The sequence below is a fragment of the Vigna unguiculata genome, chromosome 10 (assembly GCF_004118075.2).
Source record: "Vigna unguiculata cultivar IT97K-499-35 chromosome 10, ASM411807v1, whole genome shotgun sequence".
NCBI classification, from domain to species: domain Eukaryota; kingdom Viridiplantae; phylum Streptophyta; class Magnoliopsida; order Fabales; family Fabaceae; genus Vigna; species Vigna unguiculata.
The window spans coordinates 21,858,361-21,875,665 of record NC_040288.1 but is presented as its reverse complement, the minus strand read 5'-3'; the positions used below and the strand labels follow the sequence as shown (position 1 = coordinate 21,875,665).

Genomic DNA, 17,305 nt, shown 5'->3' with positions numbered 1-17,305 from the left:
TTTATTACACTTTATTATTTTCTCACTACACTACTAAAATTTTGAATTTTAACGTCAATTTAATATGTTATTTAATGGCAGTTAGACCTGACACTATTTTTTCTTTCGTTAGATTATTAATGGTTTAATTACCTTTTTCGTCCTCATTTTCGTAGTGTTTGTTGTGGATGGTCCTCATTTTGACAGAATATTTAAAATGATCCTCATTTTTACCGAATGTTTAAAATGGTCCTAATTTTCACAATTCATATTTTATTTAGTCATTTTTTGTGACGCCATGTAAATAAGTAACGGAACCATCTGTACAATACACGTAACACACGCCAATGCAACGTAATACAAACAGTGTCACTTATACAGTGCTCCGTTACTGACTTAAATGACGTCACAGAAAAGGACCAAATAAAATACGAATTGCGAAAATGAGGACGATTTTAAACATTCGGTAAAAATGAGGACCATTTTAAACATTTTGTCAAAATGAGGACCATCCGCAACAAATACCACAAAAATGAGGACAAAAAAGATATTTAAACCTTAATTAATTGCCACCGAAGTTGACGCCACAAAATCATCATATCATCATTTTATTATAATCGTCGGAATAATCGCCACTAAAATTGTTAAATCAGTTTTAATCGTCTGTAGACTAATTTTTAATGGTAGGAAGTCTACGAATTTAAAAATTTGGTGGCAATTATAACTACTAGTAAAGTAAGTCTAATAAGAAAGTTAGTGACGATTGGAACCGCAATAAGTCTAAAACTTTTAAGGGGTGTAACGGACAGAAAGTCTAAAATTTTTAAAAAGTTAGTGGGGTTGTAACTGCCGGTGTGTCTAGTTTATGAATTTAATAATATCACGGTCATCCTTCATTGCATCATTCCATTTAGCATTAAAGCTTCTTCAAACTAATACGGGGATTCCTTAAATGAATACTTCTTACCCCATATATAAATATATAAATGCCCTCATGTAAAATATGTTCCAACCTATATGTGTACCTAAGAAATTCACCATTATTAAATATTAGATTTACATACATTTTTTTTTTACATCAGGTAACACTCCAGTTGGGAATCTGTATCACATGACAACACATTTTATGCCGTAAGATTCTTCTAGTAAACTGGATTCAAAATCCATATATGGGGAACACGATGAATTATGAAGTTACCTAGAAGCTATGGAAATCAAAATTTATACGAACTATCAGGCCTCTAAAGCTGAATGATTCAACTGACATTTATTTTCTTCTTGATCGTATGCACCTTCACTAGCCGATTGATTGTCTTAGTTCTTTGAACTTAAGGTACCCGGGCTCATTTTTTGAATCTTTTCTTTGGGATAGATATAAATACTTCGTACCATAGCAACAAAATCCCTGAATTAAATAGAATTATGCAGCATTACACGTCATTTTCAAGAAAATTAAAAATAAAAAGTATAGAATAAACCAAATGAGTGCAATTAGAGATTCTTACCGCCATGGATCATTACCAACAAACATCATATCGCCCTCATTACCAGTGTACACAATAAGCTAAACTTCTTGGGGAGAGGTTAATTCTCCTTCGAATTCAAATAGCTCATCTGATTCAGCAATTAATTCATCATATGCACTGAATTTTGTGAAGTCCACCGACCTACCAAGTGCAATCCCTTTCTTGTCAACCTAAAATAAAAAATAAAATAAAATAAGCATTTTAATTAAAGTTTTCCTGCAAAATTTGTAGATGCTCACTAGTTAAAATCAGAAATTAGAAAAGGGGACTTACTTTAGTGCAACTTCTAGGAGAACCACTATTAGATTTGGGCTGAACATGTAAGGTCCCCTTTTTATTTTTGTCTTAAAGTTAGTGGGTTGCCCTTGTAAGTGGGCCTAAGGCCGGTCCAACAGATAAAGCCACTAGGTCTGCCCTAACCATTTCACTTCTTCACATTTCAGAAAATTGTCATCCTTGCATTAGAGCCGCAGCCGTCTTCTATCTCTGCTAGGGTTCGGGGACCATCGTGAGCACGCCAGTTCGAACCCGTTTCACTTCTTACCTCTGGGAGTCGCCTCTTGAGGACTACGTTCCGCTGTTTAGTGTCAAGCTCGTGTCGGGTTGTTTTGCTAGCTCATTCCAGGTACGGGAAGTCGGGGTTCCAGTCTTTTGGTGTTGTTTTGGCTGTTTTTGAGTTAATTACTGATTGTATGGGTGAATCCTTCGGTTTGGGGTGCTTGAATGCTTTGTATGCTTGGTTGGTTCGAAATACATGGTTGTTGCAGGTGAAACAATGATGAGACCTGTTAATCTCGCCTAAGCGAGCCAGTCTCGCCTAGGCGAGACAAACAGGGATTCGCCCAAGCCAACTTGCGCGAGAGGTCGCTCAGGCGTCCCGCTCAAAATTTTGAGCGAGCAGGCAACTCGCCCAGGCGAGAGGGGTCTCGCCTAAGCGAGATCCCGCGTTGCCCATGCCCCTGATCTTGTGCCCTCGCCTAGGCGGAGGGGGAACTCGCCTGAGCGAGACTGCCTCACCTGAGCGAGACCCCTCAGCCTGAGCAAGGTGCTGGGCGAGACAGTGCTGTGATTGGCTGTCTGTTTGTTCCTAAATGATCTGTCTTGGTTGAGTATGATTGTATGATGAGTGATATGTATATAATGGAGCATGAGGTATGTTTGGCATGATTCATGAATTGCGTATGACGAGTTGGGTATGTTATTGGCATGTGAAATGAATGAGAGGTTTGGAACTAAAGGAACACGTTAATGATATGAGATGAAGCCCTAGATTCATGGGGTGGTGATGATCAGAAGTATGGATTTGAAATATGATGTGTATGAGGAATTAAACTCAGGGGTTGGTATGGAAATGTAAATATGACTTTATGTTCTTTTATTTCTGAGCTATGAATGTTGGTCCGTGTCAGCGTATAAATTCCTTGGGGTCTCTAGGTGAGACCTCCGGGGTCGCGCTTCAATGGTCGGGACGTAATTCCATGGCCCCTGTTAGTGGGTGTCCATGGTGGTGCCCCATCTGTATAACTAGGTAAAGATTCAAGGTAAGGTTGCATCCTGACACTCTGAGGAGCCAGTTAGTCTCACCTAGAGCGGACTGACTCATGTGGTGAGAGTAGCAAGAGGCCTGAAATCCATTAAGGGCTAACCTTGTGGTGAGGGAAATTTGATTCATCATAACACTTGTAACACGTAGCTCAGGGTCGAGCAGAGGAATCCACCACAAGTGCAAGCATCCGCTGAATCCGACTAAGTTATACATATCCGGATGAGTCGAGTCGAGTCGTAGTGTATTGAATGAAGAGTCATAACATGTTTGGTTGATTAGATGGATGTGAGATGATGAAAATACATTTGACTGTATGATGCATATGTTGTTGGCTCTAGCTTACCCGTTTTGTTGCATGGTTGTATTGTATGTGGCTGTTTTTCCTTGCGATGATCATCGACTTGGTTGATGGGAGCAGATGGGCGAGGTCCTCGTGGTCAACAAGGGAATGGTGATTCCGCTGCTTAGCCATCTGGGCTGGAGTTTTCTTCATGTTTTCTTTAGGGTTATGGCCCATGTATCTCTTTATGTATTTCTACTCTACACTCTATGTTGTATTCGTATTCAGCTTTCCTTTGGCATCGTGGTGTGCCCGGGTTTTGTCGGGGTTGTGTTAAGGACCCCAAGACTACGCTACTGTACTTATATTGTGTGACGCTTCCTTTAATTTCGCTTAATAATTAAATGGAACGTTACATTTATGGTATCAGAGTGGTCATTCCTTAGGTCTGTGGATTTGGGTTGTCCGCTTAGCTTTCTCTGTGTATCTCTGAGTGTTCAGTTAAAATTCTTGCCTTTATCGAGCCTAACCAAGTGATTTTCTGTGTGCCAGTGGACTATGGCACCTCCTCGTCGAGCTTCTCAATCATCCCAGGGGGACGCACCAGATATCGCCAAAGCCATAGAGGCGATGGTAGCGGCTATGGCGCAGCAGAGTGCTGCGATGATGCAGCAGCATGAGGCATCCATGCAGCGACAGGCGGCGTCGCTGGAGCAGCAGGAGGCAGTGATGCAACAGATGGAGGCTGCGAGGGTAGCTGCTGAGGATGCTCACCGGCAGCATATGGACGCCCTCCGCCAGCCGGAGGAGAACAGGGCGGCTGCCCCTGTGTTTGGTCCTGAACCACGACCTGTAGTCAGGGAGTGGAGTCTGGAGGACTTTCTGAAGCACCACCCAGCGAAGTTTGACGGGAAGACTAGTCCTGACGCCGCAGACCAATGGCTGAAGGACCTGGAGCGCATTTATGATGCGAAGATGTGCCCTGCAGAGAACAGGTTGGCGCTCATATCAACAAGTTGATGATCATCGCAAAAGTAGAAGGACAACATACAAGACAATCAAACAAGCAAATCGGGTAAGCTAGAGCAAAACAATTCATCAAGTAATCACATGCATTACACAATCCAAATATCTCATATATCATCCAAACATGTTCTGACTTCTCAAAAAATACACTAGACTCTGACTCGACTCATCTGGATACATATAATCTGGTCAAATTCAGCGGATGCTTGCACTTGTGGTGGATACCTCTGCTCACCCCCGAGCTATGTGTTACAAGTGTTACAATGAATCAATTTCCCCCACACACAAGGTTAGCCCTTAATGAGTTTCAGGCCTCCTGCTACTCTCACCACAAGAGTCAGTCCGCTCTAAGTGAGACTAATTGACTCCTTAGAGTGTCAGGATGCAACCTTACCTTCAATCCTTACCAGACCATATAGATGGGGCACCACCATGGACACCCACTAACAGGGACCATGGAATTACGTCCCGACCACTGAAGCACGTCCCTGAAATCTCACCTAGAGATCTCAAGAATTTAGGCACTGACCATTAACCAATCATGTTCATTCAATCAAGAAAGACCTATCATGCATATATATATATATATATATATATATATATATATATATATATATATATATATATATATATATATATATATATATATATATATATATATATATACATTATATCGATGTTCACAACCAAGTCCCTTTCATGTTCCAGATAAGCCCATACCAATTCATCATACTCCATTCATGACTATAGAATTCCAACTCATCTCATTACCATGCCACTTTAATACCAACCATCTCATTAAGATCACATGCTAAGTCCATACCAACCCATCATTCACACATCATGAATCACCTCACTCATGCATAATCGTTTGTCTCATGCTTTTAACACAATACTTTAATCCAAGCAAACATTAACCATTCAAGATTCAAGGAAACGATCAAACACCACACTGCCCTCGCCCAGCTCCTCGCTCAGGTTGAAGGGTCTCGCTCAGGCAAGAGGTTCTCGCTCAGGCAAGAGGTTCTCGCTCAAGCGAGCCCCTTTCGCCTAGGCGAGGGCTCGAAAAGGGGGAACAATGACCTCACGCAGGATCTCGCTTAGGCGAGACCCCTCTCGCTTGGGCGAGATGTTCGCTCGCTCAGAAGCAACGTGGGTCGCCTGAGTGACCATTCGCGTGAAGTGGCTTGGGCGAGCCTCTGTTGATCTCGCCTAGGCGAGATATACTCGCTTGGGCGAGAAAACCAGTGCTCACCACTGTTCTCTTGTGCACAAACACTCAACAGATCACAAATGGTTCAATAATACCATACACAGGTTCGCATCAACACACCAAGCATATTAAAATGATAAAATAGTAGCACAAACAGCACAACACAAAAGAAAGGGGCGAACTCTAGCTTCCCGTACCTGGAAAGGGTTAATACGGGACTTTGGCAAGCAAACGTAGAGCACCGCAGCTCCGAGAAGAGACTTAGGAGCTGAAAAACGGAACAAAACTTAAGATAAGCTCACTACAAAACCCTAGTAAGGAAAACACGAAAATCATGCCAAGGAAGGGATGGTATGAGATGGAGGGTAACTTACGTTGAGTAAAAACAAGAGCTTGAGCGGACTCGACGAGAGCTGGAGATCAAACCTAGCATAGCACTTGTTTGGTGAGGAGAGGAGAGTAAGACGGCTGTTTCTGAAAGTGAGAAGTCTAAGTTATTATCTTTTATTGGTAAAATTATTTAATTGATGGGAGGACTAATAACTTTTTTATAATTACTATTTTGGTATTTATGGGTTTGATTGCCATGTCCTACGATGGCTACACCACTGTGATAATTTTTCCATACTTATTTCTCAGACTTAGTCTTCCAAGGTCATTCTCCAATTCAACTGACTTATGCAACTCATACGGTCACGCCAGCGCTAAGAACGAACACTTAAAACAGTTGAAGACACTCTCCTCTTCTTCAATTATAACATTCATAAAGGTAGTGTGCGATTGAAGGCACCATAAATTCACATAAACAAAAGATAAAGTAGCTTAAATTTCTATAATGAAAAACTTAATTAAACCTAAAATGAAGGATCACATGAAAGGTAGAAATTCAATTCATCAAATTAAACATAGGATTAGGATTTATAACCTGAAACTCAAAATAATCTACACAGAAAAAAAACAGAGGAAAAATACTTACGAAACGGAAAAGAAGATGACTCCAGAGACAAGAGAATATGACTTCAACGAAGACGTTGATGTTAATGCATGGGAAGATGAAGAATGAGCTCTTCGCGAGAAGACGAAGATGTTGATGTAACAACATGAGGGAAAAGACACAAATTAAACTCATAACTTGCCGGCAGTTGTAGAATGACTCTAGATATACTTTAAATTTAATTTTTTTAAAACGTAACGTCAGTTTTGTATAAATGCCGGCAAATATATGTCGCTATAAAATATTTTTCTTATAGTGTTAGAAGGTTAGTTTCAGTATTAATATATTTTTTAATACTATTATTACTATTGTTATTGTGCTGTTATTATAATAATAATAATGATAACTATTATTACTATTAGATTATTGTTACAACTATATTCTTCTTCTTCTTATTATAATATGTATTATTACAACTATATTATTATTAGTACTAATATAGTAGTAATAGTGTTATTGTTTGACGGTGAACTCAGCACAAATACCTAGAAGTTAGACTAGTGAGTACATAAAATTTGAACAATTAAGTAAATTAAGTAAGTAAAATAATTCTTTCAATTTCCCTAACCGACTAATGATACCAATGTATTAGACACTTAAAATCTAATAACATAATATATGTTTATTATCTACGGCAAAAAAGTTTGATTATAATTATCGATAACACTACACCAAAATTAAATTTAAAAGTCAAGTAAATACATGGGTCATAACCCTATAATAAGATCCAAAGTAGTAGAATCAATCCAAGCATACTACGCAGCGGAATCATCCCTTCCCTGTTGACCTCGAGTGCCTCTCGCATATGTTCACATCAATAAATTGATGATCATCGCAAAAGGAGAAGAACCACATACAACACAACCAAACAAGCAAACATGGTAAGCTAGAGTAGAAATAATTTATCAAGCAGTCACATGCTATTACACAATCCAAGCAGTAGATATATCATCCAAACATGTTATGATTTCTCAAACAATACACTAGACTCTGACTCGACTCATCCGAATATATATAATCTAGTCGGATTCAGCGGATGCGTGCACTTGTGGTGGATTTTCCTGCTCACCCCCGAGCTAAGTGTTACAATGTTTCAATCCCCCCCACACAAGGTTAGCCCTTAATGAGTTTCAGGCCTCCTGCTACCCTCACTACAAGAGTCAGTCCGCTCTATGTGAGACTAATTGACTCCTTAGAGTGTCAGGATACAACCTTACCTTGAATCCTTACCAAATTATATAGACGGGGCACCACCATGGACTCCCACTAATAGGGGCCATGGAATTACGTCCCGACCACTGAAGCACGACCATGAGGTCTCACCTAGAGGCCCATGGAATTACGCACTGACCACAAACCAATCATACTGAATCAATCAAGTAATATTTATCATGCACATAACCTCATGCCAACCTTCTCAACCCATCCTCATTTACATCCAAATGTTGAATCCATACCAACTCATCCTTCCTAAACCATGAATATAGGATTGTGTTTCATATCAATACCATGCCACTTTGATACCAACCATCTCATTTAAATCACATGTCAAGATCATACCACGCCTATCATTTACAACCCATGCGTCATACCACTCATGCATAATCATTCTCCTCATACTTTTAATATAACAAGTCAAATCAAACAATCGCCAATCATTCAAGAACAGAGAAAACAACAAAAATCACAATACCCTTACCTAGCTCCTTGCTCAAGCTAAAGGGTCTCGCTCAGGCGAGAGGGACTCTCGCTCAGGCGAGAGGGACTCTCGCTCAGGCGAGAGGGACTCTCGCTCAGGCGAGCTCCCTTCGCCTAAGCGAGAGCTCGACAATCTGGAACATGGGCCATTCGCACTAGCTTGCTTAGGCGAGCTCTCCTCGCCTGAGCGAGGCACTCTCTCGCTCAAAATAAGGACTTCCCGCCTAGGCGACAGCTCGCGCAGAAGGCCTAGGCGAGCCTCTGCTAGTCTCGCTTAGGCGAGCCTGGCTCGCCTGGGCAAGATTATCAGTTCTCGCCCCTGTTCTCACCTGCAACAGTCACATTTTCGCACCCAAACAACCACACAAGATATCCCACATATTCATAATAACGTACAATCCATACAAACACTAAGCATACTCAAAAACAGGCCAAACATAACTTAATACTCAAAACCCTAGCTTCCCTTACCTGGAAATAAGCTAGCAGAATATCCTGACGCGACCTCGACCCCGAACAAAGGAGCGCAGCAGCTCTAGGAACAAAATAAGGAGCTGAAAAATAGTGGAACAAAACAGCACGAGGTCATTGAGATGAGCCCTCCAGGATTGCTAAAAATACAACTAGAGGAGGACTACCACGAGTTCAGAAGCAACTTACATGGAGTGAAAGAGCTTGAGTTTGCTTGGAGGGGATTAGGAATCAAACCCTAGCAAAGGTTCGCGACTGCTCATAGAGAAGTAAGGGAGAACTGTTTTTCAGAAATGAGATGAATGGGTAGGTTAGGATAGGTTTAGGTCATTTAGCTCTCTATGGGCCAACCCCTAGGTCCATCAGACCTTGGGGTAGCCCCTAAAGATTGAAGCTGAAATAAAAGGGCTTTACAACATATTTATTATAAATGATTGCTTTATTGTTGTTATTATTATAATAATAATTATTATTAATAGCTTTGACCGTATTAGTATTATCATTATAATCACTACAAGAAAATGTTTTATTAGTAACCAATTTTAGTGACTAAAAGTTGTTAGTCACTATAGTGACCAATTTAGATACCAATTTACAAAATTAAAATTTATTGGTTACTAAAATAGTCACTAATATAAATAAAAAATTATAATTGGTCACTAAATTTGTCATTAATTAATTAGAGAGCAATTTAGTAACTAAGTTATTTTGGTAGCCAAAACTTAGGTAGCTAATTTTTAGTAACCAGTTTTCTTTGGTAGCTAAAACTATGATAGCTAACCAATAATTTTTTTACTTTGTAAACTTGTATCTAAACTAGTCATTATAGTAACTAACAACTTTTGGTCACTAAAATTGGTTACTAATGAAGAATTTTCTTGTAGTGAATTAGTATAATCTATCATTATTAAATAATATTATTTATTTATTTTTAATTAATTTGTTACAAAAAATACATGTGATTAATTATTTAATTTTTTTATATTATTGTTATTATTATTATTATTTTTATTTGTTTGTATGGGATCCGTAATTCATAATATGTCTACCCTTTATATCAATATTATGATTATTACTTTTATTAGTATTTGTATTTATATTATTCAAATATAATTATTATAATTATTATTATCTATATTATTAGTATTATTGTTATTATTAGTATTACTGTTATTATAATATATTGCATTTTGTTCATATATTTACATGTTAATTTTGTTAACAATATTTTAAGTTTAACTTTATTTATTCTTTGATTTCATTATTATTGCTTTCTGTTTTAAGTTATTCATATCTACGTGTCATCGATCGATTTTAATAAAAACTATATTATATTTATGTCGTACAAATTCATAATGCAAAATATGTCTATTTTAGTTTAATGGTATACACACATTTTAATTTAATATAATATAAAACTTAAATTTTAATTATATAATAATATTATTTTACTATACATCACTAATCGATTATTATGTCAATTTTATAATTTAACACACACAAAAAAACACACTCAAATGCATAATTCCTAAAAAGACCATACATATGCAACAATAATTAATTATCATATTGTTAATGTCTACATCTATGATAATAATTGCATCTATTTTTATTTAATAATTTTAATCTCAAATTTGTGTATTCATATCACTCTGCACATCATAGACTAATTATTATATTAATTTCATAATTTAAAACAAATAAATTCATATTCAAATATTATTTCTGAATCGAATTTTAATTTTTATTATTATTATTGATGTTATTAGTTATACTGTATATACTCTTTTAATAATATATTATTTTAACTTAATAAAATCAATATTAAAATTATTTTATTTTATTTGTTATATGAAAAATACTTATAATTAATTTTTTATCATATCATTAAAATTTTTTTAAAATTTTATATTAATAATTATATATAATTATAACACTTAATTATATCATATAAATAAATTATTTACATAAATATAAAAATAATTATATTAATTTTTTAATACAAGTTAAAATAAAAAATTATAAAATACAATTTCCTTTTCAAATATAATAAAAATTAATTATTTTTCTTAATACAAAATTAAGAAAAAAAACAAAAGAAAAAATTTGTGCGTATGCGGGTCACGTACTAGTTTCATCTAAAAATGACCAAATTTGATCAAAATTGGAAATAAGGGGACTAAATTGAAAACAAACATTGTCATGTGACAATCATGTGACAATAACATGACACGTCCCACGGTGTTAATGTCAGTCTAACGAAAAGACCAAATTGAATTTTTTTAAAAATTTGGAGGACTAAATTGAACAATTAAAAATTTTTAGAGGTCTTTTTGAAAATTCGAATAAAATTAGAGGACCAAATTTGGAATCAAGCCCAAATTTAAAAACATAATATGAGTTATTATTAAATACCACATGTAAATACAAAATAAATCTCTAAAATATATTTTAGATGAAACCTAAACTTATTTATTCTATGTTAGAAAAATGATTACTCAAATAATACTATTAATAATAAAAATATGAAATAATATGATAATAATTATTAGAGCAATAATAATACTAAGACATATATATAAATCAACGAATATTAATCAGAGACCTAATAATTCTTATAACAATAATACATAATAGATAAAAAAATAAATGAGGTAAGGAGTAGAAATATCCTAGGTTAAGGCACATATAACGCTATCCTTAAAGAGAAAATGCCCCCATTGCATAGGGCAATACAAATACACAATCATATGTGTTTGAAATCATATGCATTTCTCTCCGAAGATACAACAACCCATTAGATCGATCGAATGCAACAAAGGATCTTCGAACCTTATGAACACCACTGTTTTAAGAGATAGAGCAGAAAAGAAAAGAAGAACACTTTTGAGAAAACTCTAGTGTTTGTTGTATTTGTTGTTGTATTTTCTCCTATGCACTATGTGGTATTTATAGGTAAAAAAGGGAGTCACAAGAGTAAATAGTAATAAGAATATAGTCGTTAGCCATAAATAACTTTAACCCATAAAATTAAAAGTTCATGAAAACTTCAATAATAGTAGAATTTTTATTTTAATTATTTAATTTTTAAATTATATTAAAATATTTCCAACAATCCCCCACATAATTTAAAAAGAAATAAAACAAAATATATTATCTTTTAAAACAAAATATTATTGTTTGGTGTAAGGAACCTTCCGGGTTTGAGCCTTACACCTAGTGCTTATAAACTTCCACCCGAGAAAATGCAAAGACTTGATTGTCTTGAGCTACATCCCTTATAACCGGGTTTTAGTAAGTAACACATACAATATCAGTGTTCATTATAGGTTCTAATAGTGGGTACACGTTATAGCCTTGTGCATGTATCTTGTTTCATGAGTGTCACTTACAGACTTGAAAAAGCTGTAGACAACAAATTACCCAAGGAGTGGATTAAACCCAGGGGATTATCAAAGGACAACATAATTGGTGACAAAGAACAAGAAGTATCCACTAGACGCAAGCTTGCATTCTTTCAACATGTTGAATTTGTTTCTGAAATTGAACCTAAAAACTTCAATGATGCATTATGTGATAGTAATTGGGTTGTTGCTATGTAAGATGAACTTAATCAATTCACTAGGAATGATGTGTGGTCTCTTATTCCTAAAACTGATGCAATGAATGTAATTGGTACAAAATGAGTGTTTAGGAATAAAATGGATGAAAATGGTAACATTGTTAGGAATAAGGCTAGGCTAGATGCTAAAGGTTATAATCAAGAGGAAAGTATTGATTTTGATGAAACATATGCACCTATAGCTAGGCTAGAAGCTGTGAGGTTATTGTTAGCATATGCTTGTATGTGTAATTTCAAACTTTCCCAAATGGATGTGAAAAGTGCATTCTTGAATGGTTTGTTAAATGAAGAAGTGTATGTATCACAACCCCCTGACTTTGAAGATCAACTCTATCCTAATCATGTTTTCAAATTAAAAAAGACTTTATTTGAATTGAAACAAGCACCACGATAGTGGTATGAGAGGTTAAGAAACTTTCTTTTATCTAAACAATATGCTAGAGGTGTTGTTGATAAAATATTTTTCATTAGAAAGCGTGGAAGTGATGTAATACTTGTTCAAGTATATGTAGATGATATAGTCTTTGGATCAAATAATAACTCCATGTGTGAAGAGTTAGTTGCAGTTATGCATGGAGAATTTGAGATGTTTATGATGGGTGAGCTAACCTACTTCTTAGGGTTGCAAGTGAAGCAACTCAAGCATGGAACATTTTTAAGCCAGTCAAAATACTATTTTGATCTACTGAAAAAGTTCAAAATGGAGGATTGCAAAGAGGCCGCCACTCCAATTGCCACAAATTGCCTTATGGATGCAGATGAAGTTGGACAACAAGTTGATTCAACCAAATATAGAGGGTTAATTGGTTCATTGTTATATCTAACTGCTAATAGGCCGGATATACAATTTGGTGTTTGCTTGTGTGCAAGGTTTCAATCTAATCCAAAGGAATCACACTTCAAAGCTACAAAAAGGATTCTCAAGTATCTAAAAGGGACAATTAATGTTGGATTATGGTATCCTAATGAATATAACATTGTTGTTAGTGGTTTTTCAGATTTTGACTATGCAGGGTGCAAATTGGATCTGAAAAGAACAAGTGGTACATGTAACACCCCAATTTTTGGGATGTCACGGAACATTAGAAAATTTTTGCGTTTAGCGGAAAAAGAATTAACATTGAAAATGTACTAATAAAAACTTTTAATTTAATTTAAATTACATAGTTCACACCGTCACTTTCTCAAAAACTTCCAATAATATTTGCGACCCAAAGAAAATTACATAATTTCTAGTATCTGATTTAAAACACATCTAAATATATTATAAAAACTCCCGAGTACCTTCACGCCCATATTCACTCTCCAACCAAGAAGCCAATTACCTTTTCATGTATTAATACGCACCACTTAATTATATACATATATTCTTAACATTACATATAATATCAAAATTTAAAATAAATAAAACAATAACTTACATCACTTAAATAATTATTATAAATACAACAATAACATAAATCACTCAAATAATAATTATTTTATAATTTAATAACCTAATTAAATTAATTAAATCAACAATATTAATCAAGCCATTAATTTTTTCTCATGTGTCCCCCTTTAATCTAATTTTTCCCAGGTCTTACATTCTTCCCAACTTTAAAAATTTTCGTCCTCGAAAATTGTCTATCCAAAAACAAAATACCTTGCATACTTAAAATTTTGCGCACTCACATGATAAAATAAAAGTCTCATGTCAAATAAATTTGTACATATAAAACATTCACCACAAATATAAAATAAAAACCTCATATTTCTTAAAAAATATATTCTTACCCAAGAAAAAAATAATCTAACATGCAACCTTTCTTTTCTTCCCACATATAGCTTTATTCCTTATGCATTTTCACAACATTTTTAAACAAAATTATAACGAGCAAATTAACAAAAAGATATATACAAAATCCGTATCATTATTTAACTTTATCGAAACAAAACAACCACCAAACAATTATGTAACGTCCCATTTAATTAATAAGCGTAATTAAAAGAACGTCACACACAAATAGTATAGTAGCGTAGTCCTAGGGTCTTAAACACCACCCCTACAGAACCTAGGCACACCATGATGCCAAAAGTATACCAGATACAACATTCAACAGCAAACCCCAAAGGAAATTAAAAGAAGTAATCTAATACATGGGTCATAGCCCAGAAATAAAGCCCACAAAGACCTAGATCCAGTCCAAGCGGACTATGCAGCGGAACCTCCTTCACCCTGATTATTTCGGGGAGTTCTCACCTCTGCTCACATCAACAAGTTCATGATCATTGCAAAAGAAAAGACCACACCACGGAACATACAACCACAAATAGTAGGGTAAGCTAGAGCACAAAAATAATTTCATTATGCAATCAGATACACTTTCATAGTCAACAATATTTATATCACTCAAGCATGTTATGACTTTTCACACCAATACACTAAGACTCGACTCAACTCATCCGGATACATATAACCTGGTCGGATTCAGCGGATGCTCGCACTTGTGGTAGATACCTCTTCTCACCCCCGAGCTGCTCACCCCCGAGCTATGTGTTACAAGTGTTACAATGAATCATTTCCCCCCCACACAAGGTTAACCGTTAATGAGTTTTAGGCCTCCTACTACTCTCACCATAGGAGCTAGTCCGCTCTAAGTGAGACTAACTGACTCCTTAGAGTGTCAAGATGCAGTCCTTACCTTGAATCCTTACCAAGTTATATAGATGGGGCACCACCATGGACACCCACTAACAGGGGACATGGAATTACGTCCCGACCACTGAAGCACGACCCTCTAGTCTCACCTAGAGACTCCAAGGGATTACGTACTGACCATTTACCAAACATATACAAACAACCAAGTAATAAATACATATATCATGCATAGAAACTTCATACCAACATCCATAACCAACCCTCATTTATCACATGCTGAATCAGTACCAACTCGTTATGACCAACCATGAGTAAAGTGCCTCTTCCCATACCAATACCATGCAACTGGATTACCAACCATCAATGTTCATCGTTGCTCATGCCAAATTTGTGACCACATATATATTCAACCTCTCATGTATAGTTCATATAAAGATCATGCCAAACTCACAATTCATCACATGTAAACCTCCCCTAAACAATGTATACTCATCCCCATCATGCCATCATACAGTGATCCAATTAATTACATGCCAAACATCAAAGAACAGGAAAGGAATGCCAAACTAGAACGCACTCTCGCCCAACCTCTCGCTTAGGCAGAGGAGTCTCGCTCAAGCGAGAGAGTCTCTCGCTTAAGCGAGCTCTCTTCGCCTAGGCGAGGGTTCAAAATCCTGGAATAGTGGCCTTTGTGCTGTCTCGCTTAGGTGAGACCCTCCTCGCCTGGGCGAGACGCTTGCCCGCTCAAACTGAGCTGGTTGCCAGAGCGACCCCTCGCGCGAAAAGACTTGGGCGAGCCTCTATTCATCTCGCTTAGGCGAGACAAACTCGCTTGGGCGAGATTATCAGTCCTCCCCCATTGTTCACTCGCATAACAGACCAAAAACCAAGCCAAACAACGCAATAATACATTTCACAAACTCAGAGCAGTATACAGACCATCAAATCACACGAATATTAGATAAGCAATCATGGACACCAACGATTTCGCAAAACCCTAACTTCCCGTACCTGGTGTTGACATGTGAAGCCAAGGTCGTTTGCTTCTTGAAGATTTTATAAAGACTTAATGAAGCTCTTTTGAACTATCTTGAAGTCATTACCATTGATATGAAGTCTACATTGATGAAGGAAAAGAGATTTGATGATATCCATGGTGATCAAAGCTGGAATGTGTGCTCTCCATGTAGTTACATTATTATGAAAGTGTATTTGTAGTTTGTAATTCATGTTGTAGACCTTATAGAATTAATTAGATGTAGTTTGGTCTTTATTGTGTTTTTAATCTATTGAATGGTTTTTCAACAGGTTAAAATGTCTCTTTTAGTCTATTGAATGGTTTTTCAACAGGTTAAAAGGTTGGCTGCAGTAGTCTTAAACCAACAAATTCAATCAGTTGATTTAGTTTTTAATCGACTAATTTCACTTAAGTCAAGTGAAATCAACCGATTGATTTGAAAATCAACCTGTTGAATTTCATAACAGTTTGGCTATAAAAGCTGTGATTTTCGAAAGAGAGGTTTGTTGATCATTTTAGAGCACGATTTTATTCTGAAAACTTGTGGAAACTCTCTCCTTTGTGATCATACGTGTTGCAACGGTTGAAGATTGATCTTGGATCAATTCTTGGAGCTTTTGGCTTGGTTTTAAGCTTGGAGAAAGTGGTTTGTGGTAGGCTAGGCTGTGCTACCACTAAGGTTTGATCTTTCTCAAACTTTGTGTGTGTGGCTGGTGGTTTTCCAGGTCTGCAAGAGGGTTCTTGTTGTTTTGGTGTGATTCGTGTGTGATTCAAGAGTATTTTGTGGTGTTTTTGCATATTTTGGAAGTGTAAGGGTGGATACTTTGTAAAACTTTTGAAATAGTGCAAAGTCAAGCTAAGGTTGCCTTGACAAACTGGATGTAGCTCAGGTTTGAGTGAACCAGTATAAAAATCTCGTGGTGTCCTCTCTTCTCTAACCTTTCTCTCTTGCACTTTCATTTTAAAGTTTCAAGAACTTGTGCTTTATTAATCTTTTTCATGTTCTTGCATGTTTTCATGGCATCAGTAGCATTGAGCATGTTTGTATGATCATTTGGAACTGGTCTTGATCATTCTTGAGCATTATTTCTGGTTTAAACTTTAAATTCGCATTTCTGCATTTTTTCCAGTATTTCAGTCGACTGTTTTTCGGTTTCAATCAATTGATTATACCAGAACAAAATCTATTTAGTAAAATCAATTTGTTAACTCTATTTTTGATCGATTGAAAGTGTATAGTTCAGTACTGTTTGCATCCTAACTTGGTGATCTATTTGATTCAATTAAAGGT

The 17,305-nt window shown here is 36.1% G+C and overlaps 1 protein-coding gene and 1 long non-coding RNA gene across 2 annotated transcripts; one reads left to right on the top strand and one right to left on the bottom strand.

The window, feature by feature from the left end:
- Positions 1-1,029: 1,029 nt before the first annotated feature.
- On the bottom strand, positions 1,030-2,451 carry LOC114165710. Its single transcript, XR_003599761.1, has 3 exons — positions 1,779-2,451; positions 1,485-1,675; positions 1,030-1,384 (listed from the first exon to the last, which is right to left on the bottom strand). It is a non-coding gene; the product is annotated as an uncharacterized LOC114165710 (long non-coding RNA).
- A 10,604-nt stretch (positions 2,452-13,055) lies between these two features.
- Positions 13,056-13,490, top strand: LOC114165401 (uncharacterized mitochondrial protein AtMg00240-like). The gene has a single exon (XM_028050040.1). It carries the CDS (start codon positions 13,056-13,058, stop codon positions 13,488-13,490), a length of 435 nt encoding a protein of 144 aa, XP_027905841.1.
- Positions 13,491-17,305: the final 3,815 nt, after the last annotated feature.